The following is a 23,979-nucleotide window of genomic DNA, read 5'->3' as shown; positions in this document are numbered from 1 at the left end:
CTCATCAAAAGCCACTTCAAAGACTATCGCCCTCCCCTTTTTCTTACAACTGTAACATCATCTCTTATATTTTGGCAGAGCTAGGATGCCATGGAAAATATCTGTGGATGGCGGGGAGGGAACAATGCATTATAGAAGGAGAGGCATAGAGTAACATTCATGCCAATTATCTGTGACTGCAAGGCATTTCAAGGCCCAGGAGTGGTGGACAGGACTCCAGGAGAGCAACCAGAAGCCAGAGGCATTTCTGCTCCTAGTAGTAAAATTACAGCACATGGAGCCCTGGGCTTTACAATGTCAAGATTACCATATTTGGCATAGGAGCAACTGTTACGAAATGGCAGCTATTTCTTAGTTTATATTTAAACACGCACATGTATACAGAGAGTAAATCGCAGAAATTAAATGGATTCGATTTAACTTTGGCTAACTCTCCTTTAGCCTTCAGTATGGAATTTAGCCTTCTGCTGAAATTAATGTAGCAAATAGCATCCTTGTGTATATAAACCTTGAGTTCCCCAAGATCCCTTCTGATGAAGTATGTTTATGATTCTACAAAAATTACAAAATCCCTCCCCTGGCCCCATAACAGGCAAAGATGGGCATCCTTCAGAAAATGTTTCATTGTTTTAATTGTTGATAGGTTCTGTCAACACATGGGGAATAGGCCCGTATTCTTTGCAGTAACATCCACCCACCACAGTCCTTGATTCCCCAACATGCCTTGCTTCTCCTCTGTCATCCAAAAGTTGTAGCCTTCTGATTTAACAGAAGCATTTTTCTAGTTCAGAGGAGTAATTACTGCCAGTATTATAGTTACATGAATTGATCTTTGCACCTATAGAGATTCAACCAGGGCTGGACTGCTGGGGGTTCGCAGGGGTTCGGGACAGCCCCTAGCTAAGATTCTGGGCAGTTCAGAGAACCCCCAAATCCCACTCCTGGCTGGCCTCACCCACTCTGCCCCTCCCCTCCTAGGAGTCCCCACGCGGCCTGTTTGGATGCAGGTAAGTGCAGGATGCACGCAGAGGCTCGGGGAGGGCAAAAAACAGGCCTTCCAGAAGTTCGGGAAGCCTCGAAATGAACACGTTTCCTGCTTCCAGAGAGCCTCCGGAGCCCGGGGAGGCCGTTTTCACTCTTCTAGGGGCTGGAGGAAAGCCTCCAGAGTCCAGGGAGGACAAAAATGCCCCCCCCTCGCTGTGGTGCAGGAGGCCAACTGGGCCACACCCACCATGGCCACATCCACCCAGCAACCAGGTAGAGAACCCATTGCTAAAATTTTTGAAGCCAACCCCTGGATTCAACCAAGATGTTTTCAGGGACCGCCACTGTGGTTGCTACTGCACACTTGCTCCTCCTCTCACTGAACTCATCTACAATATTTTGCAGAGAAAGCCATGCAAAAAGAACTAATGAAACCCCCCCCAAATAGCTTTCATTTTGTTTCAAATCTTCCTCCCCACAAAAACATTGAAAAAAAATCTCGTAATTCAGGCACAGCCCTGCCTATTTTACATCACTACACAACTCAAGATGGCGCATAGACTTCCTCCAAATGGGAAATGTGGCCTCTGGCCACCAAAAAATGGCCCACCTCTGCTTTAAGTAATGTGGATATCCAGTTTGGTATCCATTTCCAGAAGAAAACTACATAATAAAACAATAACTTCCTTCTCATTTCTCATGTAAAGACCCTTCCCACACTCATTTAGACTACAGATAGACCTCAATTTACAACACATTTGAGCCCCAAATTTCCATTGCTAAGCAAGACAATTGTTAAATGCATTTTTATAACATTTTTCATCACAGTTGTTAAATGAATCACTGCAGTTGTTAAATTAGTAACACTGTTGTTAATCTGGCTTCGCCATAGACTCTGTTTGTCAGATGGTCACAAAGGTGACAAAGGTATGACCTTGGGAAACTACAACCATCATAAATACATACCAGTTGCCAAGCATCCAAATTTTGATCATGTGACCATGAGGTTCGTCATCTGAAAAATGATCACGATGCCCTTTTTTCAGTGCTGTTATAACTTCGAATGGTCATTAAATGAATGATTGTAAATTGAGGATTACTTGTGCAAACCAGTATAGGAAGGCACCAAGGTGAAAAAAGACTGATAGGGCAATTCTATAATCACTGCTTTAGAAGTTTTGTGCATATGTTCTTGCATGGTACATCAGCAGATCTTAAAGATCTGGTTGTTGAATCTCTATTCTCTGTACAGATCGTAATATTCACCACTCTTTGATGAGGAAAACAATTGTCTTTCATAACTACATTCACTATACTTCATAATTGTGATTTTACAATCTGTGATAAAGTATTTCTGGATTCACCCAACTTTGCCTCTTTATGGAACCAGAAGTTTTTGAGCTGGATTGATGGGAATTCTGCATGCAGTTCAGACATCCCAAACTATTTTCAATCAACTGGAAAGTGGCACTGCCTAACCCCCACTGTGCCATACATGTGCGGTGGGATTATACTCCCTTAGAAACAAGAATCTTTTAAGAGTAAATTACAAAGCAGAAGAAAGCCTGGGGGACTTTGAATAGGGGTGTATCCCATTTATTCCATATGTGTGAAAAGTGGACATGGAACAAGATTATCCACAACCACCAAGTCAAGTCATCTTCATGTGTTACACCCATAAGCTTCCCTGATTGAAATCCCCATAAATTTCTTCCATCATTAATCAGCTTCTTTCATCTAGTACAGCTTGATTTCAAGTTGGGGTGCTTTTTTCTTTTCTTTCCAGCGCATTGATCCCTGCAGGAAAAGAAACAGAAGACAATCTCTAAATTCTGTATATAAAATAACTTTTAATACACATGGCAAAAATGTTATTTTCAAAAAGAAAGATCCGTTCCTGATGACGAGGCACTGACCTTTCAACTTTCAAATTGCTAGAATATGTTGAAAACATAATAAATTTGATAAGGAATGTCCCGTATATTCTAAACATAGAATCAAATTCACAACACGAGAAAACCTGACCTCCCCATGGAAAGCAGGCAAATTTCACATGACATTTCGGGAAAATATATTTTATATACCGATCATTTTCAAAAATGCTTCAGTAACATTTTTAACCGAAACCTTGTGTGGGATGAGTGTGTTTGTGCTCTGCATGTGTCCTTTTGAATTAAGCAAAGAGTGTTTTTCTATTCAGGTAGTGTCTCCCTTTAGAAAACAACCTTTTATTTCAATGTTTCCAAACCTAGGTGACTTCCAGATGTGCACACCAACATCAAATCCCAGGATGATCAGCAACTGCCATGCTTGATAGTGTATACAGGATTGTGTAGAAAGAGTGATGTAGAGGACACGAAGCCTTTGGCCTTAGATTAAACCAAAGATTAGGGATCCTTGGTGCTTTCTGAGCTTAGTTGTTTTCTTGCAGACATTTCATTACCCGAAGTAGTGCTAGTGAGGGAGATACAAACATTTTCCTTTACTGGTTCTAAAAGATTCTTCACCAAAGATTCTTCTGAAAGCTGAACAGCCATAGATGAAGAGGACAGGTCCTCATTGGCCAAGGGACAGGAAACAGAGAATAGGAAGGAGCTCCCTAAGGTGCTGTTTTTAGAAGCAGTAGTGGATTTTGTTGTTCTGCTTTGTAAAAGAGAAGGTTAAAGGCAGGTGTGACAAGAGTTTTACAGAACTGTAAAAATCAGAAAACAAGGCAAATGATTTAAAAAATAAACTATTTTCTTGCTACGCTACCCTCTCTTTCTCAAAAAAAGAAAAATGTTTTTTTAATTAGAAGTTCTAAAATTTTATCCCCAATATGTTTCTTCCAGCTACATTTTTAAATTCTAGTTCAGACTCTGTGGGTATTCCATTTTGATTCCATAATTTCAACCTCTTGTTTGGCTGGAATCCATCTGCGATGTTACTCTAGAGCTGAATGTGATGATGGGATAAGATGAGGTGTCTTCCAAACCATCTGTTGCTTTAGACCCCAAATTCTTAAACTGGCCCTGATCTCAGCTGGTTGGGATTTGCACAATTAACAACATGTGTACCCGCTGCGATCATTGATGACAATTACACACGTACCATCCTTACAACTTGATTATTGCAAGGAGCTGTTTGGAGGAACTGTAGAACTGGTGAACGCAATCCTTTCTAAAAGCCTTTTGTTAAGTAAGGACTTCATACTGTTTTCTTTTCTTCCCTTGATTTCTGGCCTGGCAAACAGTTTGCTATATCCCAATGTCAAATATACCTTCTTTCCCACGCAGTTCCTTGCATTTATGTAAAACCCAGGTGCAGGTTTGTGTTTCAAAGAGATGGACACAACATGGCTGGTTTTTGCACTGTGCAAATTGAGATTCATTGTAGAGGACATCTGAGAATCCTCGCAGCACACAGGAATTCAGTGGCAAACATATGGGTGGTGACTTAGTAAAGGGGTGGGGGGAGAGAAATCAGTGCAGGAAAGGTCCCTGAGGGAAGTTTGTTGGAAAACCACCAGGGTAGATAATATGGCTTATATTTGCATGCCTGGTATCTGGCTTTCTTCTGCAAAAACTAAGCTATTTTTAGCATCCCAGTATTCTGCAAGCAAGGATTCTGTTTAGAGAGATATGCTCTGTAGATTAGATGTTTGCAGTAGAAGATGCAGGCCCTGTCTAGGAACTTTAGAAGGTTGGAATAGCAATGGCAGAGGATCACAGCACAGGAATGGCAGAGGATCACAGCATAGGATATACAACAGTGGTGGGATTTTTGCAGCCACCCCCCACCCATTTTGGGGGCCTTCTGGGCTTCAGGGGAGCCTCTGGGGGGCGTTTTTGCTCCCATAAGGCTCCTCTACAGCTCAGGTAGAAAAAAAACAGAGCATAGGAGAGGCATGCAGCACCCCTCCAAGCTCCATTTTGAGAGCTTCCTGGCCTCAGAAGAGCCTCTGGGGGGGGGGCGTTTTTGCTCCCATAAGGCTCCTCTGAGGCTCAGGAAGGCAAAAAAATGGAGGAGGAGGCCTGAGCCATTTTTTGCCTTCCTGGGCCTCAGCAAGGGGAATCCTGGCACAGCTGATCGCATGTACAGCTGATTGTCGGGAGGGGGGGAAAAAAGAAAGAAATACCTGAGGTGAACGTCAGGCGGACGGGGTGAAGCGAGCATCAGGTGGGACGGTGAGCGGGTCAGGGGCGTGGCCAGCCAGAACTTACTACCGGTTTGGCGACCCATGCCAAATTCTTGCTACAGGTCGCCTGATCTGGTGCGAACCAGCTGAATACCACCACTGATATACAGTACTCATACCAAGTTTCTATAGGGAGAATTCAACTTAAAACCATTCATTTAGCCACTGCTTGAAATTACAATGGCCCTGAAAAAAGTGATTTACGACTAGTTTTTGCACTTATGATGGTTACAACATCCCCACAATAAAAATTCAGGTGCTTGGCAACCAGCATGTATTTATGACAGAGTCATATGATTGCTATTTGTGACCTTCCCAGCTGGCTCCTGGGGGAAACCAGATTTGCTTAACAAGGGGTCATGACTCGTTAAACATCTGCAGTGATTCATTTAACAACTGTGGCAAAAATGTCATAAAATTGGGCATGACTCACTTTGTTTAGCAACCACAGTTCTGGTCCCAACTAAGTCAAGGACTACATACACATCTCTACAGTGAGATATTGCTAAGCTTTGCTAGACGCTTGAGCTATAATCATGACCATCATTTGCCATGATCAACCATCCTTCCCTTTATAAAAATGCCATTAACTGCATTTGTTGGTACTGATTTCTGGAAAGCAAACACAGGGGTTGCTGCACCAAACAAGAATGTCAAATTATCTGGAGCCGAATGCCAGCCTTTCCAAACCTGGGGCCAATCTATATCATTTCAGATTACTGCTGAAACAAACTCTTGTATGAAAAACAAACATTGTACTTGTCCACAGAACTTTCATGGGAACATGCAACTAAAAAAAATGATAAAATGAATAGCAAGTAACAAAGTTAAGAAGAATTTGTTATGCAAGGCTTATGTTCAACATATTTAAAAATGACTTGGATGTGGATTTAGAAAATATGATATGCAAACGTGAAGATGACAGGAACATTGGGAGATGGCAAAGACTTCAGAAGACATCATCAGGGTCAGAAGAATCTTGACAAGCTGAAACATTGGCAGAAACCAGGAAGATGGATTTCAACAGCAACAAATGCTAAATGCTACTTGGGGTAGGAAAAAGGCAACAGATGTGGGATAGAACCTTCCTGCACATGCAAACAGGATGCGAGTGTATCATAAACTGAACATGAGCCAACAATATGATGCAGCCTAGAATGGCATCCACTTTTTTTATAGCTGCAGTCAAGATCAATAAACATTACCATTCCTCTCTGTCCTGCACTATTTAAACCACACCTAGAGTATTGTGTCCAATTCTGGGCACTGTGTTTTAGAAAGATCATTAGCAAAGTGGACCATGTCCAGAGAAGAAGAACCAGGAAAGGTAAGGGACCTGGAAGGAATGGTTTGAGGGTCTGAGTATATTTAACTTAGAAGAAAACTTTGGAAGACAAGATAACATGTTCAAGTACCTGAAGTGACATCATGGAAAAGCCAGGGCAGAATTGTAGAGTTGTTCCAGAAAAGAAATTGGATTTCAATTACAAGGAAGTAGGTTTTGTTTGGACATCAGGATGAACTTCCTAACAAATGAGAGTTGTTCACAGAATATCATAGAATATCAGAGTTGGAGACTTTCTAATCCAACTCCTTGCTCAAGCAGGAGGCCCTAAACCATTTCAGACAGGTGGCTGTCCAGTCTCTTCTTAAAAACCTCCAGTGATGGGAGTACACACAACTTCTGAAGGCAAGCCATTTTACTGGTTGATTGTTAGTTCTAGTTGAATAAGGGACCAGCCTGCTTCAGGAAATGGTGAATCTCCCTCACTGAAGGGTTTTAAATGATCTCTTGGATGCTGTAAGTAGTGGGATTCCACTCTGGGCAGAAAGATAAACTAGGTTGTCTTCCAGGTACCTTGCAATGTTTATATTGTGCGATTCTACAATTTAGGATTGCATGAATAGTCCTGGATACAAAACAGGTCAGGTAGGTCTGCTCCAATGGATTTTCTTTCTGAATATTTCATGATTTAAGAGATAGTGCCTGTTTAAAATGAATCAGAGTAAAGAGAATAAAATTGCACCAGACTGTATTAAGCATTTCAAATCTCTTCTCTGCCATGGATGTTTACTGAACAGATATCTTAACATAATTCATGAACCAATGACTACATTCATACATAATGCTTTTCCAGGTTTTTTTAATCACTTTTGTCGAGCAAATTAATATTGCCTGGTGGACCTATAACCAACCTTAAACCTTATGAATTTGAACATAATGCTAAGTCCAGTACAAACAAATCATACATTAAGGCTTCATGTTATATGTGAACAAGAGGCAAACAGAAGAAAGTATGATGTTGCCCTATATGCCATGACATCATCAAACAAATGGCATGAATTATGTAATTTGTGCCAGCTGCATTATGTAAAGACAGAGTTTAGGACTGGCATAATTTCAGATCAGATCAAAGCCCCAGAATTTGTTTATTAATAAACATGTCTACCATGTAGAGAAGTTGATGTGAAAAATCTTCCTTTAAGCGTAATCTTTTCTCTGACATCTAGTTTCAATGTTCAAAGACATGTTCTGTACATAAGAATCATAATTTATATTCCTTTACTTGCAGTATGACATACAGCATAGCAAGCAAAATGACAGTGGCTTTGCAGTTACATCTCAATTTGCCCTTGATTTTTCATAGATGAAAAAGACCAAACAGAATATTACAGCTCGTATGTAATTGGTAGCTCTCCCCACATATATATATATATATATATACCAACAAACAAACAAGAACCCAATCTCACATCACCAGATAAGGAGATCAAAAGTTTGGGGTTATGTTAATATTATCACAACTGACATTCTAAAGACATTGTTTGAATAAGAAAAGAGTTAGCTGTTTAACAAAAGAGCTTGTTTGACAGTCAGCTGTCAAGGTTTAAAAGAGGTCCATTATATGATTGTTCCTTGCATTAAATTCTGGATTAAAATTACATTTAAATTTCACTTCCTTTACTTCATCCTGGTTTTGATTATCTTTAAGAATAGTTGATGGTCTTGTGAGTTGGACCTTTTAAAAATTGTAATATTTTGTGTACATGGACTGGAATTTTATATGAAATTGTGGGTTTGATCTTTGACCTCTGTTTACTATAATACTGATTTCTCTCTAATTTGATAGCATGGAGTCCCTACTAGTACAGTGGTTTATTGTAAACAAGCTGCTCACTTTACATAGCTATGTTTGGTGAGCTCTTAAGTGAAGAAGTATGCATGGTGTATACTTTGGATGTTGTAGTATACTATAGGAATAATAAAACCCACATAATAACTGTTCAGCTTCACAGGTACTATACACATTTGAAAAAAGTGATTGCATGCCTATTACGGGGGGAAAAACCCCAAAGTTCAGTGGGAGGTTACCTCCATACAACTCTACACAGAACTGTGGTTTTACCCAGGAGAATTTTATATTTTATTTTAGAGCCAGCTTGGTCTAGTGGTTAAAGCACCAGGGTAGAAACTGTGAGTTCTAGTCCCGCCTTAGGCCTCAAAGTTGGCTGAGAGACTTTGGCTGGTCACTATCTCTCAGCACAACTCAATCCACAGGAGTGTTGTTGGGAGGGAAATAGGAGGAGGAAGGAATATTAGGTATGTTCGCTGTCTTGAGTTATTTATAAAAACAATAAATAAAATATATAAATGTACCCCAATTAATTTGATGGGGACATCTCCCAGATAAATATATCCAGATTACAGGTTTAATCATCATTTGATGTTTTATTGCTTTTCATTATTCAGAATGTGAAAAATCTATAATTTCCTCATTTTATTACCAACCCTAATCTCTGTCACAATAGATTCATCATTCAAGACATGAAGAGAATGTGTTTCAAATATGTTGGACAAATGCAGAGAACACAAACATGGGAAAAAAATGGCTGTTGTGATACTATTGTGGATTTTTGCTGTCTCTTCTCATTTATTGATTGTAAACCTTTTTGTAAGGTAATGCAAAATAGATTCCATTTACAAATGAGGCTGTCTTGATTGGTTTGCAATTTGACACAGCTTTACACAGTTTAGACAGCAAATAGCTATAATATTTGTGTGAGGAATTTTTCTACTTTTCCTATTTGTAACCTCTGCAGCAGTAATACAATATGAACCATGAAGAATCTAACCAAACAGGTATTTCAAATTGATATATATTGACAGAGTCTAAATGAGTCCTTTTTTTGGTTTGCTCTGAATCATCTTTTACTTTTTTTAAAAAAAATCAACTTTTAAAATAAGTTTACTCCAATTTCCATTCTACTCTCCAGCCATCACATTTTTTTGCATTTATTACATGCATTCAGGTATTCATGGGAGAAAGCCCTTGCTATCCCATGCATAGCTCTACTGCTTAAATCATTCCACATCGATGCATTTCCTTGCATTTGCTCTCTTTCCTCCTACTTCCCCTTCTAATTATGGTTATAAATATTTCTCAGTAGTAATACAAGTGCTTCCTGCCAAAGGAGCCATGAGTTTTTTCTCACAGTCAATGAGCTGAGATGCATTAAAAGAGACTGCCGCTATTATTATGGCTGGATGGCTTGTGTTTCTGGGACTCTTGCCCAGTAATAATAACCGAGCCTGGAGGAGAGCAAAGATTGGCTGCCAATCTCATTATTCAATCAAAGAGTTTTGCCTGGCAATAGGGTCTCCCTGTGCCCCAATGTAAGCAAAGGGGAGCCACTTTGTGGCCATGGGATGTGGGCAGTATTAAAACACCTCAAAGAAATGGCATTCTTTTCTAAATATTACTGGCATTTTTTCTCTAAACCTTATTCCCTATAATTGTTCTCTAATTAAAGCAAATTTCGTAATGACAGAACTACCTCTTCCATTCTGCAGGCCCACCACTATTTATTAAGCATCTGCTCCTATCTTCCTTGACCAAAGGCCAATGGACAATGCTGTCTAAAGAAATTCCATATGTAGCCATTCAGGGATTCCTATTGTATCAAGTCTTCTTGGATTATATGACACCAAGACCTGATTTGATCGTAGTTTTATGAACCGTGGGCTGGCTTTGAACAACTCACCCTATCTTCTATAACTGTGTCAGCAATTCTTCACTCTCCTCCCACAGGGTAGGAGATAAAGAAGCATAGCCAGCCACACCAACAGGCTGAAGAACAGTTTCTACCCGTGGGTTGTCAGACTTCTGAACAGAAAATAACTTCATGTCAACATAGTATGACAGACTTGCAGGGCTGTTGCGTTGTGCAACAAGGTCACATAGTGTAATAAGATTGGGTCTAAGTTAGGGACTTCTGTCCTCACAGTGAGTTGTATACATGTTGTACTCTGACAATAAAGGTAATAATAAAAACATATTATACTAAACAGGAATGATCACAGTGCTGCTGAAATGAATGTTAAGAGGAATGTGAGGTTCTGCTTTACTTATATGACCCTAATATACTGTTCATCAAAAGATTCCCCAAAGGAAGGAGTAAGGAACTGGGGCAGGCAGTTCCACAGCCTATCTGACCACTGGCAAATTCTGAATGAGTGGCTGAGGCAGTGTTGGGGTCCCATATGTAGATCCCATATAAGATAGAAATCACTGCAATGCAGACGCATCACACTTGCTTTAACACCCAGTGCCCACAAACACGTCATTGTGTTGACCAATCTCCCAACTTGCTCCAAAATACGGTGCCGTACCATGGCAAGCTCGTGGAAGAGCAGAATACATAAAGCTGCACTTGAAGTATGTCAGCTGCAGGTTAGAACACATTTCCTAACCTCGGCTATTTTAAGACACATAGGCTTTAACTCCCAGAGGCCACGTACGTTGAACCAATTTGTATCTGAAGGTGTCCCCATTTTTCCAACCTGTGTTTGCAGCACTGCTTCCCTTTTAAAGGGCTCTGGCAGGAAAGCATATAACCCCCTTGGGACCACCACATTACAGCTATCTGAAATGAACCACTCCAATCCTTCAGCAGCTTGCTTTCAGCAATACCCACCAGGAAAGGGTTACATTTAAGGTCTTTCTAGCATGGATCTTTTTTGGAGACGCTTGCAGGACAAGACCAAGTGAGGGTACTAATACCACTCTATAAAGCCTTAGTAAGACCACACCTAGAGTACGGCATCCAATTTTGTTCACCACATTCTAAAAAAGATGTCGAGACTCCAGAAAAAGTGCAGAAAAGAGCAACCAGGACGATTAAGGGACTGGAGGCTAAAACATACAATGAATAGTTGTAGGAACTGGGCTTGGCTAATCTAGGGAAGAGAAGGACCAGGGGAGACATGATAGCAGTCTTCCAATATTTGAGGGGCTGCCACAGAGAGGAAGGGGTCAAGCTATTTTCTAAAGCGCCTATAGGCCAGACAAGGAATAATGGATGGAGACTGAACAAGGAGAAATTCAACCTGGAAATAGAAATTTTCTGACAGTGAGAGTAATCAACTAATGGAACAGTTTGCCTTCAGAAGCGGTGGGAGCTTCATCACCGGAAGCCTTCAAGAAGAGACTGGACTGCCATCTCTCAAAAGTGGTGTAGGGTCTGCTTGAGGGGGCTGGAGTTGGACTAGATGACCAAAAGGTCCCTTCCAACTCTGTTAATTTGTATCTGTACCTACCTATTTATCAGAAGTCAGACAGGTTTATCCTATGTAGCTATTCAAAGATTAGTAAAGTTCACCTGCCAAAACAAACATTTTCTGCTGCAGCAAAGCGTCTCGCCTCGCTTTGCTGGCATTCTTCTGCTTTCTTCCCGATTCGCGGCCCCTTCCAGTTCCTGATTCTCTTTTGGGTCAACCCCACCCCATGTACAAACACCTGTTGTGAAAACATCCGGCCCACGGAGGCAAGAGCCCTTCCCTTCGCCAAGCGCTCCGGCCCCAGGAAGTTCACCTGGGCTTAAAAACCGGTTTCTTCGGCTCCCGGCGTCGCTTGAGGCGTTCCTGTAGCGGAAGAGCCCGGAGAAGCGGAGGCGAAGTAGAGACTATGGGATCGTCTCCCTTACCCCAAAACACCACTTTGGGAGGGAGGGCGAGCAGGCGCGAGTTTCTTTCCCAAGGCTGGTATTTTGCAAATGAACAGGTAAGGAGAAGAGAGGCTGGTACCGACGGCTTCTTCTCGCCCTCTCTAAGGGACTAGCTTGGAGGAGCGTTTCTCAACCCCAGCAACTTTATGAGAGGTGGACTTCAACTCCTAGAATTCCCCAGGCAGCATACTGGGGAACCTGCTGGCTGGAGAAATCTGGGAGACTGGACTGGAGCCATCCCATATTTTGAAGCCCACCCGCCTTAAAGTAGCCGAGGTTGAGAAAGATTGCTTAGAACAGGGGTCCCCAAACTTGGCAACTTTAAGACTTGTGGACTTCAACTCCCAGAATTCTCCAGCCAGCTACGCTGGCTGGAGAATTCTGGGAGTTGAAGTCCTCAAGTCTTAAAGTTGCCATGTTTGGAGATCTCTGGCTTAGGATCTACTCTGAAGTAAGGTCCATTAAAGTCCTCCGAGGTTTCTTCAAGTAAGGTGAGAACAGCCTCGGCAGAGGACAGTGTCTAAGCCAAATGCGCTCCGCTTGGAACAGGTCTAGAGTCGCCCTGGTCCAAGAAAGTCAGGATAAGCTATAAAGCTGCTGGAAACTGCACGGATGGGGGGGACACCAAGAATCTGCTCCCTGGAAGGATTCTCCGTTTCTAAATAAGGTTCTTACCCATTGCTGCACTGCAGGAATCTTAGACTGGGGATTAAAATGGGGGTAATTTTACACTGCGCTGGCGTATCTCTTCAGATCACATTTTCTCCTTTTGTGATTTAGGACCATTGCTATGTGCTCAAATAAACACAGTATAATTTTTTTTACCAATCAGATCCTCTTCTTCGTTCCACCTCCCCATCCCATATTTTGAACATGTCTGGGTTTTAATTTCAAATTTGAATCCAGGCACCATTATAATTAAAGGAATAGAAAGGAGTTTGCTTCTGTTGCTAAACTTGTCTATTGGGGATTAAGCATCACCCTTTGTAGAAAAAGTCAACATTCATACATCAATAACAAATTAAAAGTGATACATAACATGACAATTTACTGACATGCTTTTCAATCCAAATTTGCTGAAAATCCTAAAGGTAAACAGTGAATTCTTTTGGGAGGTCCTTGAATTGGAGAATGTCAATTTTTAATCAACAACTGGGTAAATCATCACAGGGAAAATCTGTTTATTGTTTTAGCATTCCAGTTTAAGCATGGTTTTAAACATTATTTTTTAAGTATGAGCTTTGGTGTTAATGAACAATTGTCATTTTAATGAAGGATAAGACACATCTTTAATGCTTGCTAATACTATAACTGGATTTAAATTTTCCAAGATGTCTTCCATAGCAAACTTTAGTCTTCCATAGTACTGGAAAAGACCTTTTAGGGAACTGAATGTAAACTTCTGCTGTTTATTGTTTTAACATTCCAGTTTAAGCATGGTTTTAAAAATTACTTTTATTATGTTCCATTGTAATGATTGTCTTCAAGTGCGGAATGGAGGGAGGTGGGTTTGTTGTTACTGCATCTGTTGAGATTCAGTCATTTTGTGGATGCTGCATCAGTGGGGGGTTTTAAGAAGAGATTGGATTTCCATTTGTCTGAAATGGCATAGGGTGTCCTGCTAGAGCAGGGATTGGACTAAAACAGTGGTCGCCAACTAGTGGGCTGGAGATCACTGGTGGTCCACGAGAAAATTTTGGTGGTCCTCAGAGAAATGTCACCCCCAAAGCACCCCCCAAAGCAACTAATCCAGGCTGCGCAGGAACACAAGGCTTTGCTGCCCACTTGGCCCACAGGAACACAAGGCTTGCATCCCTTGCATTGTGAACAACACAAGGTAGTGAGGGGAGAGGGGAAAGGGTGGAGGGGGGTAAACTTGCCTCACATGCCTCACCTGGCCACCAGGCTGCTTCTTTCCACTTCTTTCTTCTTCTGCTTTTGGCTGCACACAAGAAAAGCAGCAAAAGTCTTTCTTTCTCTCCCCCAAACTCCGCCAGTTTTGGGGGCCCTGCAAGGCATCTGCTCCAAGAGGCTGTGCCTGTGTGATAAGTCTCACAAAGACTCATTTCTGGTGGAGTTTGGGGGAGAGAAAGTAAGACTTCTGCTGCTTCTGCTGCTTTCCTTGCATGAAACCAAAAGTCTCTCTCTCTCTGTCCCCGTGAGAATGGAGCTGGAGACGGTATCCTGCAATCACAAATAAAGAATGATCGATCGGTAGGAAAACGGGATGAGGAATTTTCCTGCAGACTTTTTGGGGGATTTTCCCAGGTCCGCGGGATTTAAAATTATGAGTTTGGTGGTCCCTGAGGTCCAAAAGGTTGGCGACCCCCTGATCTAGAAGACCTCCCAGGTTCCTTCCAACTGTGTTATTCTATATTCTATATTTCTGATGGTCTAGAGAAGGCTGTTCAATGTCCACTTATCTTTTGTGCTGTTAACAGAATCTGATGATTATGGTTCATATTCCTTATCCAATTCTTATTCCTGTTTTGCATCATGGAAGTAAGAGCCGATCTTTCTCTTTTGAAAATTCAGTGTTATTTCAGAAGAGGTTAAGCAGTTCTTAAAACAATTTATAGAAGTTTTTATCTACAATAATGTAACTGTGAATTTTGCTGCTTGGTCTTCTGGGGACTTTAGGCAGCGGCCTCCAGCCTTTTTGGGCACCAGGGATCAGTTGCATGAAGAAAGATTTTGCCCTGGACCAGAGGGCACTGCCTGCACCCCATGGATGGGGCTTTACTTGTTTGCATAGCCCAGTTCCTGACATGCTGCAGACCAGTACCAGTCCATGGGTTGGAGGCTGGAGACCCCTGCCTTCAGGCACATTAAAAAAAAACCAATCTATACTGTATAAAAGCTAAAGCTAAAGGTTCCCCTCGCACATATGTGCTAGTTGTTTCCGGCTCTAGGGGTTGGTGCTCATCTCCGTTACAAAGCCAAAGAGCCAGTGCTGTCCGAGGTCATCTTTGTGGTCATATGGCCAGCATGACTAAATGCCAAAGGTGCACGGAACGCTGTTACCTTCCCACCAAAGTGGTCCCCATTTTTCTGCTTGCATTTTTTACATGCTTTCAAACTGCTAGGTTGGCAAAAGCTGGGACAAGTAACGGGAGCTCACTCCGTTACACAGCGCTAGGGATTCGAACTGCCGACCTTTCTGATCAACAAGCTCAGCATCTTAGCCAATGAGCCACTGTGTCCCTACTATACTCCATATTAACCATTTTTACCTGTTTACCTCTTTCCCTTATCTTAACTTACTGCGCCTGTGTATGATTTGCCAATTGTACAGTGGCAGATAGGAAAGCACTCCAGAGGGTTAACGTCATTGCCCAAAAGATCATTGGATGCCCTCTCCCTCTTTGGAAGAGCTTTATAGCCTTAAGAAAGTTTAAAACATCCTCAAAGATGGTGTTTGATTTCATTGCAATGACAATAAAGTAAACTAACTAACTTTTTTTTAAAAAAATCTATTGGTTTTTAAGACGAACTTAGACAAACAAAACATAAAAACATCAAGCCATCTTCCATATATATACATACAGTGTGCCGATTGGTTTACAAATTGTTTTGTGCTTCCATTTCGTAGTCTTCAATTACAATTACATTGCATATATTCTCATATTTTCAATCAAGTATTAAATACATTAATATTGTTAATCAATCATTTGACTATACTTTTATTCATTCACATTTTACGAAATAATCATATTTTACTTAATTTGTTTTATGACAGTTCATATTATCATCTCATATCTATCCTACAATCATTTTGTAGATATAATAAGAAAAGAATACATCTTTATATATTTATTATTTTCTAAGAATCTACATATTTCATTACCATGTTTTATTGTCTAACCATTGATAGAATAGATCCCAAATTTTATAAAATTGTTTATCATCTTGTTCTCTGATTTCAAATGTCAATCTACTCATTTCAGCACATTCCAACATTTTCTTAATGATTATTTCCTCCTGTGATGGTATTTTCTCATTTTTCCAGTTTTTAGCAAATACAATCCTAGCCGCTGTTAATACATTTACAATCAGGTATTTCAAGTCTTTACTATATATTTCAGGTAAAATTCCCAATAAAAATATCTCTGGTTTCAAATCTATATGCTTTTTTGTCATTTTTTCTAACCACGTTTGGATTTTAGTCCAGTATTTTTTAGCATCCGCACAAGTTCACCACATATGGTAATATGAGCCAGGTGTCTGATGACATTTCCAACATTTTTCAGATTTGTTCTTGAACATTCTTTCTATTCTTGTCGGGGGGGAAATGCCACCTGTAAAACATCTTATACAAATTTTCTTTATATGCTGTTGACATTGTCATTTTATAATTTTGAGACCACAATTTTTGCCATTTCTCTAGATCAATCCTATATCCAAAATTCTTCCCCCAAGCAATCATTGTTTCTTTAACTTGTTCTTCTAGTTTAATTTCTAATAAATATCCATACAATTTTTAATCACCTTTTCATCAGTACCTGTCAAAATCTTATCTAAGTCAGTCAGTTTATCATAGAAACCTTCTGTTTTAGAGTCTTTATCATACCTTGAATGTATTTGTGCATATGAAAACCAATTCATCTTTATACCTTGTTCCTCTAATTTTTGTACAGATTTAAGTTCACCCTTTTCATTCAATATTTCACCATATCTAACTGTTTGTTCCTTTTTATATATTATAGGATAAGAAAATGCTTCAATAGTCGATAGCCAGACTGGAATTTTCAAATAACATTGTCTTTTAGTCTTCTCCCAGTTTAACCACAGAGACTCCCATATATAATGTCTTCTAAAATACCCCTGTGTTTTAGTTCCTTTATACCATAGAAAAGCATGCCACCCCAACAACAGATCATGTCCTTCTAATGTCAACAATCTAGTATTTCTTAATGTTATCCATTCCTTAACCCACATCAAATTTGTAACTTGGTAATACAACTCCCAATTAGGCAAACCAAACCCTCCTCTTATTCTAGCATCTTGCAAAAGTTTTAACTTTATTCCCGCTTTCTTACCTTGCCATATATATTTTAACACAATTTTATTTAAATCTTCAAAGTAATCTTTTCCAAGCCTAATTGGAATTGTTTGGAACAAATATAAAATTCTGGGTAATATATTCATCTTGATTGTTGATATTCTCCCTATTAATGACAGTTGTAAATTTTCCCATTTCGCCAAATCTAGCGCTATCTGCTGCTTAAGTTTAATATAGTTATTCTCTTTTAGTGCACTGCATCTTGCTGTCAAATGTATCCCCAAGTGCTTGATATTATTTGTGACCTGGATTTTCAATACATCCGCCAGTTCTTCCTTTTGTCTTGATAACATATTCTTTGTCAAAATCTTTGTTTTGTCTTTATTTATTTTCAAACCAGCCACCTTCCCATATACCTCTATCTTTTCTATCAATTTTAATGCTGTTTCTAGTGGGTCTTCTAAAATGAAAACCAGATCATCTGCGAATGCTTGCAACTTAAATTCTTCCTTTTTAATTTTCATCCCTTTTATATCCTTTTCTTCTCTAATATTTCTGTTTAGCACTTCCAAGATTAACACAAACAACAAAGGTGACAGTGGACACCCTTGCCTTGTTCCTTTTCTTATATCAATAGAGTCGGTCAATTCTCCCTCTATCATTACCTTTGCCGTTTGCTTATGATATATAGCTTCTATTGCTTGAATAAATTTTTTAGCAAAGCCCATCTGTTCCAGCTGTAATAACATGAATCACCAATTCACATTATCAAATGCCTTCTGTGCATCTAGAAATATCAAAGCCATTTGTTTTTCAGGATGTGCCTCGTAGTATTCCAAAGTGTCCAAGATTACTCTCATATTATCTTTAATTTGTCTCTTTGGCAGAAATCCATTTTGATCAGGATGGATAAGATTGTTTAAGTATTTTTTAAGTCTTTCTGCCAATATTGAAGCAAAAATTTTATAATCTGCGTTTAGTAAGGAAATAGGTCTATAGTTCTTGATTTGTAATGGATTGGCCTCCTCTTTTGGGACAAGTGTAATATAAGCTTCTGACCATGATTTAGATATCTTCTTCTTTAACATAACTTCATTCATAACTTCTAGCAATGAAAGGTCAACGATTCTTGTAGTGTTTTATAAAATTCTGCCGGAAGTCCATCTGGGCCTGGTGCCTTTCCATTATTTTGCTTCTTGAGTGCTTCAGTTAACTCCATCATCGTTATATTGCTTTCTAACATTGTTTCAATCTCTTTAGGTATCTGGGGTAAATTAGCATTCTGTAAATACTGTTTAACTCTTTCCTCATCAATATTCTCTTGTGTGTATAGTTTCCCATAATAGTCTCGTATGATTTCCTTCTTCTCTTTACTACCATAGCAAACTTGGCCTTGGTCATCTATTAATTGCAATATTTTCCTTGATTCTTTCTCCTTTCTCAATTTATATGCTAACCATCTACCTGGTTTATTTGCATCTTCAAAGTAGTTCTGTTTAGCACCTCTGATTTTCTGTGCTAATTCTTATTTTTCTATTAGACCCATTTTATGTTTAATTATATCCATTTTTAACTTAATGTCCTTTTTCTGTGGCATTTTCTGTAGCTCTTTTTCGAGTCCTTTATACTCATCCTCTAATTCCTTAGAGGCTAGTCTTTCATGGTATTTCTTTTCCTTGTATAGTCTATTATCAAGCCTCTGGCATATGCCTTCATTGTATCCCATACGTTCTAGATTGATGTATCTTCTTTTTTGTTTTCTCTAAAGAAGAAAGACAGTTCTTTCTCCATCCACTGTGTGAAGTCTTTTTCCTTTAATATAGTACTATTTAACGTCCATCTAGATCTTCTTCTTTGTCCCTTCCATTTAATTGTCATTGGATTGTGATCTGCCCAAGTACTTGTTTCAATATTTATTTCTTGAATATTAGCTAACAATTCTGTTGACATCCATATCATATCTATTCTGGACCATGATAAATGTCTATTTGAGTAGAAGGTGTATTGTTTAGTTTTAGCATTTCTTTCTCTCCATGTATCTTTTAAGTATCTTTCATCTACCATTTTAAAAAAAGATTTAGGGAGAGTCTTTCTGTTTTGCTTTGTTATTTTCTGTGCTGTATAGTCCAGTTTATTATCTACAATTCCATTAAAATCTCCCATCATAATTAAATTAGCATAGTCCAGTTCAATTATTTTCATATGTAATTTTTTATAAAATTCTTCTGGATTGTCGTTCAGGGCATAGATTGCAATCAGGAGTGTTTTCATATTATTGTCTATTATTTCCACCATTAGTATTCTTCCATCATCATCAGTATAGATCAATTTCACTGGGATAATATCTTTAATGTATAAAACCACTCCTTTTTTCTTGCATTGTGTCAAAGAAGTAAATATTTTCCCTAATTTTGGCTGTATCAACAATTGTTCATGTTGCTTTTTGATATGTACTTCTTGGAGGCAGATTATATCAAATTTTAATTTCTCTAATTTATAGAAAGTTTTCCTTCTTTTAACAGCTGAGTTAAGTCCATTTATATTAATTGTAATCAGTTTTTTATCTTCCATGGTTATATTTTGTAGTTAGGTTTAGCAGCTCTCGTAGATCTTGGTTCACGTTGTTCTTTGGCTTCCACCTTTCCACCTACTGCACCTTCTTCTTTTTCAGTCGCCATTTGGCAGTCCTCTTGGAATTCAATTAGTGAGATTTCTTTTTCTGCCTCTTCCTCTTTCCCTCCAAAAAATTCTGTGTAAAATGATTCAGCTTTCTCAACTGAGTCAATTCTATGTCTCTGTTCTTGCCATGTGAACATTAAACCTTCTGGAATCAGCCATCTATAATTCACCTCTTTTTTAAGTAGCATTTTGGTCAGAAATCAGTATTCTCTTCTCATCTCTCTCATTCTTCTGGGTACTTGTTTCAGGACCACAATCTCCTTGTCTTTATATTTCAATATTTTCTCTCTTGCCACTTGCAATATTTGCGTTTTAATGGCTTTCTTTGTAAATCTGATGTGAACTTCTCCTGGTAAGCTATTTTTCATTGCATATCTTGTGAAGACTCGATAAACCTCATCTATTTCATCCATCATCTCCTCTTTAGTTATTTCCAAAGCTTCAGCCAAAATTTCTATCATTATCTCAGCTAGGTTTTGTTTATCTTCTTCAATTTTTTGGAATCTCTCATCATACTTCATCATCATTTTTTGAATGTTCTCCACCTTTTCGTCAGTTTTCCCTGTTCTTTGTTCAATGTTCTCTGTTCTCTTTTCAATATTCTCTGTTCTTATTTGAATATTTTGAATTCCTTGCATAATCATCTGCAGGGTCACTTTTTCCTGTTCTTTTTCTTGCTGTAACATTGTCTGTATTGAACGTTGTCCTCTAGATGGTGAAGAGGAAGAAGTTGAAGTTGAGGAATCAGGGGCTGTTAGTTTCCTACTCATTTCGGACAATTCAGAATCTTCAGGTTCTTCTGGACCTTAATCCACTTGTGAAATAACCAATTGCAATTCCAAATAAAAATAATAGGAAAAAAGAAACCAAATAGTAGCAATAATAATAATAAAAAAATTTCTTCAGGTTCTTGTACACCTTAATCCAATTGATTGGCTAGATAGCAGTAAAAACTCAAAAATGGAAGAAAAGACCATAAACACACACACAAAAGAAAAAATTGTTAAATCCTGAAAAAGGCGGAAAAGTAAAAAGTAAAAAATTTAAAAAGAGAAAAGAAAAGTTCTTCAGGTTCTTCAACACCTTAATCCAATTAAGAGGTCTCGGGTATAAAAGGATGCATAAGAAAAAAAAGAAAGCCACAATAATAATAATAATAATAAAAACCTATATAGAAGGTAAAAAATATACAAGGGAGGGAGAGAGAAAAAAGAAAAGAGACTACTCCCTTAAAAAGAAAAGGAAGGAAATCATTAATACTAAAGCTTTTCCTTTAAAATAAAATGCAAATGTAAAAAATTGACTTCAAAAGACAAAAAGAAAGACAAAAATACAAAAACAAGTTCCAAAAGGCCAAAAATCCAAATAGCTATTACAAAAAGTAAACTAGTAAGGAGGGCGTTTGTTAAAGTAAGAAATAGCGCAGCTTAAAAAAAATAGAAAGAGCACACTGCACCTTGTTTGATTATCCAAGGCTTTTGTTAAAATTTATAACTCTCTTCTCCAGAGTCTTATCACCTTTTTTTTTCCTGTAAGCTTCAACACCAGACTCCAGCTATTGATAGAAACCCAGAAGAGCACCTGCAATAGTACTCTCCCATGCTCTTCCCTCTATCTTATCAAATAGCAATGTCCTTGAAAAGAAGTCTCAGTTCTTTCTCAGCTTTGTCTGGTCAAAAAAAAGAAATAGAATATTTCCATGCCTCTAGTTGGCAGTGTTACAAAGTTTCTTTTGTTTTCACTTTCCCCCTCCTTTTCCAAACAAAATATAATAAAAACTAATTAAAAAGGGAAAAAGATATTTAAAAAGATGACTAAAAGGGAGTCTCTAGCCTAGAATATTATAAAGTCAAAAAGGAGAGAAAGAATAGGTGAAAGAAGAAAAAAAACCCAATCCAGTTTCAAAATATAAAGTCATGTGTAGAAAATCCAGCAATGAGAAAATAAAAATAATATTACTTTGACATTCCTGTTTAAAATCGCCACTTAATCAATTCTGTCAAAACTTTTACAGATTCTTTCTTTTCCTTAGGGTGTCCTTTCAAATCTTAAAATAAAGAAAAAGTTCTCACCAAACCAGCACACTTTCTCTTTCCGTTCTCTTTTGTTTCGGAGCTGTCCCAACTTCAGCTTTAATGGCTGCCTCTTTGCCGCTGGCAAGAAGAGCTTCTCCTGGATCTACCAGGGACTTTGCGGTATCCCTGGGATCGACAGGATACGCTCTTTACATTCACCGTCTCTTCGGGACGGTTTAGATCCGATTGGACTGTCCAGGAGCAAAGATATCGGCAGCGATCTCAGACTGTCTACTATTGACCTCACCCCTTTCCTAAGAGGTCTGTAGGGGGCATGCATAAGCGCACCAACGTGCCTACCATCCCTGTCCTATTGTTTCTTTTATTTTTCTTATATGTACCCATTTCATGTATTCATAATATACCTATTATCTTGTAAGCAATTGACAAATCAAATAAAAATAAATAAATAAATAAGTTATGCTAACCTCCAAGATCGCATGCCGTATTGTCGCAACGCCAGCTCCGCCCCCCCCCCCTAACTTTTTATTCTAGTTCCAGTCTGTAAGATTTTTCAATAGCTACAGCCTGATTTTCAGACAGATTTGTTATTTGATTATTATCCAAATGAGTATGTACAAGGTCAGGAAACACCCTTGGACACCCTTTCCCTACTGGCGTGTGTCTTCTGACACTTTTTTCCAGAAAGTAAACACAGTTCTTGGAATTGTTATTTGGAATAATACTCTGTACCCAAGTCCTGTCTTCTTTAGGGACAGATAAAGCTTTATGATAAGACAGGCAGACAAATACAGACAGACACAGATAGACAGACAGACACCCCCCCCCCCATATATTTTAGTACCAACCCAGAGCTTGTTTAAAACTTGATGTCACTTGTGAGTCTTCTCAAGTCAATTTATAGAACAATGTGATCTAAGAAAGATTTAAAAATCCAATGATTTTATAAGAGAATAGAAGTACAAGGCTTACAACTACAATTGAGCCCCCAAATTTACGTTGTTAAGTGAGAAATTTGTCAAGTGAGTGTGCCCCATTTTACGACTTTTCTCACCACGTTTGTTAAGTGAATCATTGCAGTTCTTAAGTTAGTAACACTGTTGTTGAGTGAATCTAGTTTCCCCACTGACCTCGCTTGTCTGAAGGTTGCAAAAGGAGATTCCCACGACTCCAGGACACTGCAGCCATTATAAATGTGAGTGAGTTGTCAAGCATCTGAATATAAATCACATGACTATGGGAATGCTGCAACGGTCATAAGTGTGAAAAATGGTCATAAGTCACTTTTTTTCAGTGCCCTTGTAACTTTCAATGGTCACTAAATGAACTGTTGGAAGTCGAGGACTACCTGTATCGGAATAGATGCCAGAAATTTTGAAAATTATATCTGTCTAACTGATTATATGTATATTTTTCAGACTTTGCTCTTTGGCATCTTATTGGCAATCACAGGAAACATTTTTATCAGCATCTCCTTGAATCTGCAGGTATGAAAAACTTCATTGTATTGCAAGCTATAGAACTATATGTAGATTGGGACAGAGGCCTTAGATGAAACTGGAATTTAGTCGCACTTAAAGCAGGCTTTTAAAATAATAGATAAAATTGCTGTGGCACCTTAAATGTAACTGATTTCACTAAGATTGACTAAGTCTAGTATTAGTTGATGTTGCTCTAAGATAAGGTAGTATTGAGCTACATTATAGTTGCAATGTGGTTACTATATGTATTCATATATTATTTATAATTTGTAAAACATGGCCCATACTTCTTTCTGATTTATGTAAATATGCATAAGTGCAATGCAAAACATATGTGGGCAATACATGGGCAAAAACATCTCAATGTAGAACTATAACCATAAGAACAAGAAATGCTTATAAAAATCATTTTTAATAAAATTAAGCCCATATATTAGAACGCAATGCTATATATATCTTTTGAAATTAATGTGTGTGTTTTATAGCATTACATCCTGTATTAATATCAACTTTTGGAGTGGGAAGTTATACATTCATAAATATAATGAAATAAATAAATCATAGGAACCACTTTTATGTAAAAGCAAATCTCAATTATTTGTATTCTGAGAACCA

General features: G+C 38.5%; 1 protein-coding gene and 1 long non-coding RNA gene across 6 annotated transcripts in view; one reads left to right on the top strand and one right to left on the bottom strand.

Moving 5' to 3' along the window:
- Window positions 1–2,555: 2,555 nt before the first annotated feature.
- On the bottom strand, window positions 2,556–11,951 carry LOC113427944 (uncharacterized). The gene is made up of 2 exons (XR_015748988.1): window positions 11,822–11,951; window positions 2,556–2,781 (listed from the first exon to the last, which is right to left on the bottom strand). It is a non-coding gene; the product is annotated as an uncharacterized LOC113427944 (long non-coding RNA).
- Window positions 11,952–11,993: 42 nt separating this feature from the next.
- Window positions 11,994–23,979, top strand: part of NIPAL2 (NIPA like domain containing 2) — a 42,059-nt gene continuing 30,073 nt past the window's right edge. For 2 of the 5 annotated variants that reach the window (XR_015748987.1, XM_087962033.1), the window contains exons 1-2: window positions 11,994–12,222; window positions 23,302–23,370. Coding sequence is in view for 3 of the 5 variants with exons in the window: in XM_087962033.1 (XP_087818159.1) it covers window positions 12,127–12,222; window positions 23,302–23,370 (165 nt within the window). In the remaining 2 variants the exon portion in view is untranslated. The remainder of the gene's footprint in view (window positions 12,223–23,301; window positions 23,371–23,979) is intronic. The other 3 variants (XR_015748986.1, XM_087962034.1, XM_026690488.2) reach the window with 3 other exon arrangements.

The sequence above is a fragment of the Notechis scutatus genome, chromosome 3 (assembly GCF_049901735.1).
Source record: "Notechis scutatus isolate UNSWTSFEM ecotype Mainland chromosome 3, rNotScu1.2, whole genome shotgun sequence".
Taxonomy (NCBI): domain Eukaryota; kingdom Metazoa; phylum Chordata; class Lepidosauria; order Squamata; family Elapidae; genus Notechis; species Notechis scutatus.
The sequence above is the reverse complement of the archived record's forward strand: the minus strand, read 5'-3'. Positions and strand labels throughout refer to the sequence as shown.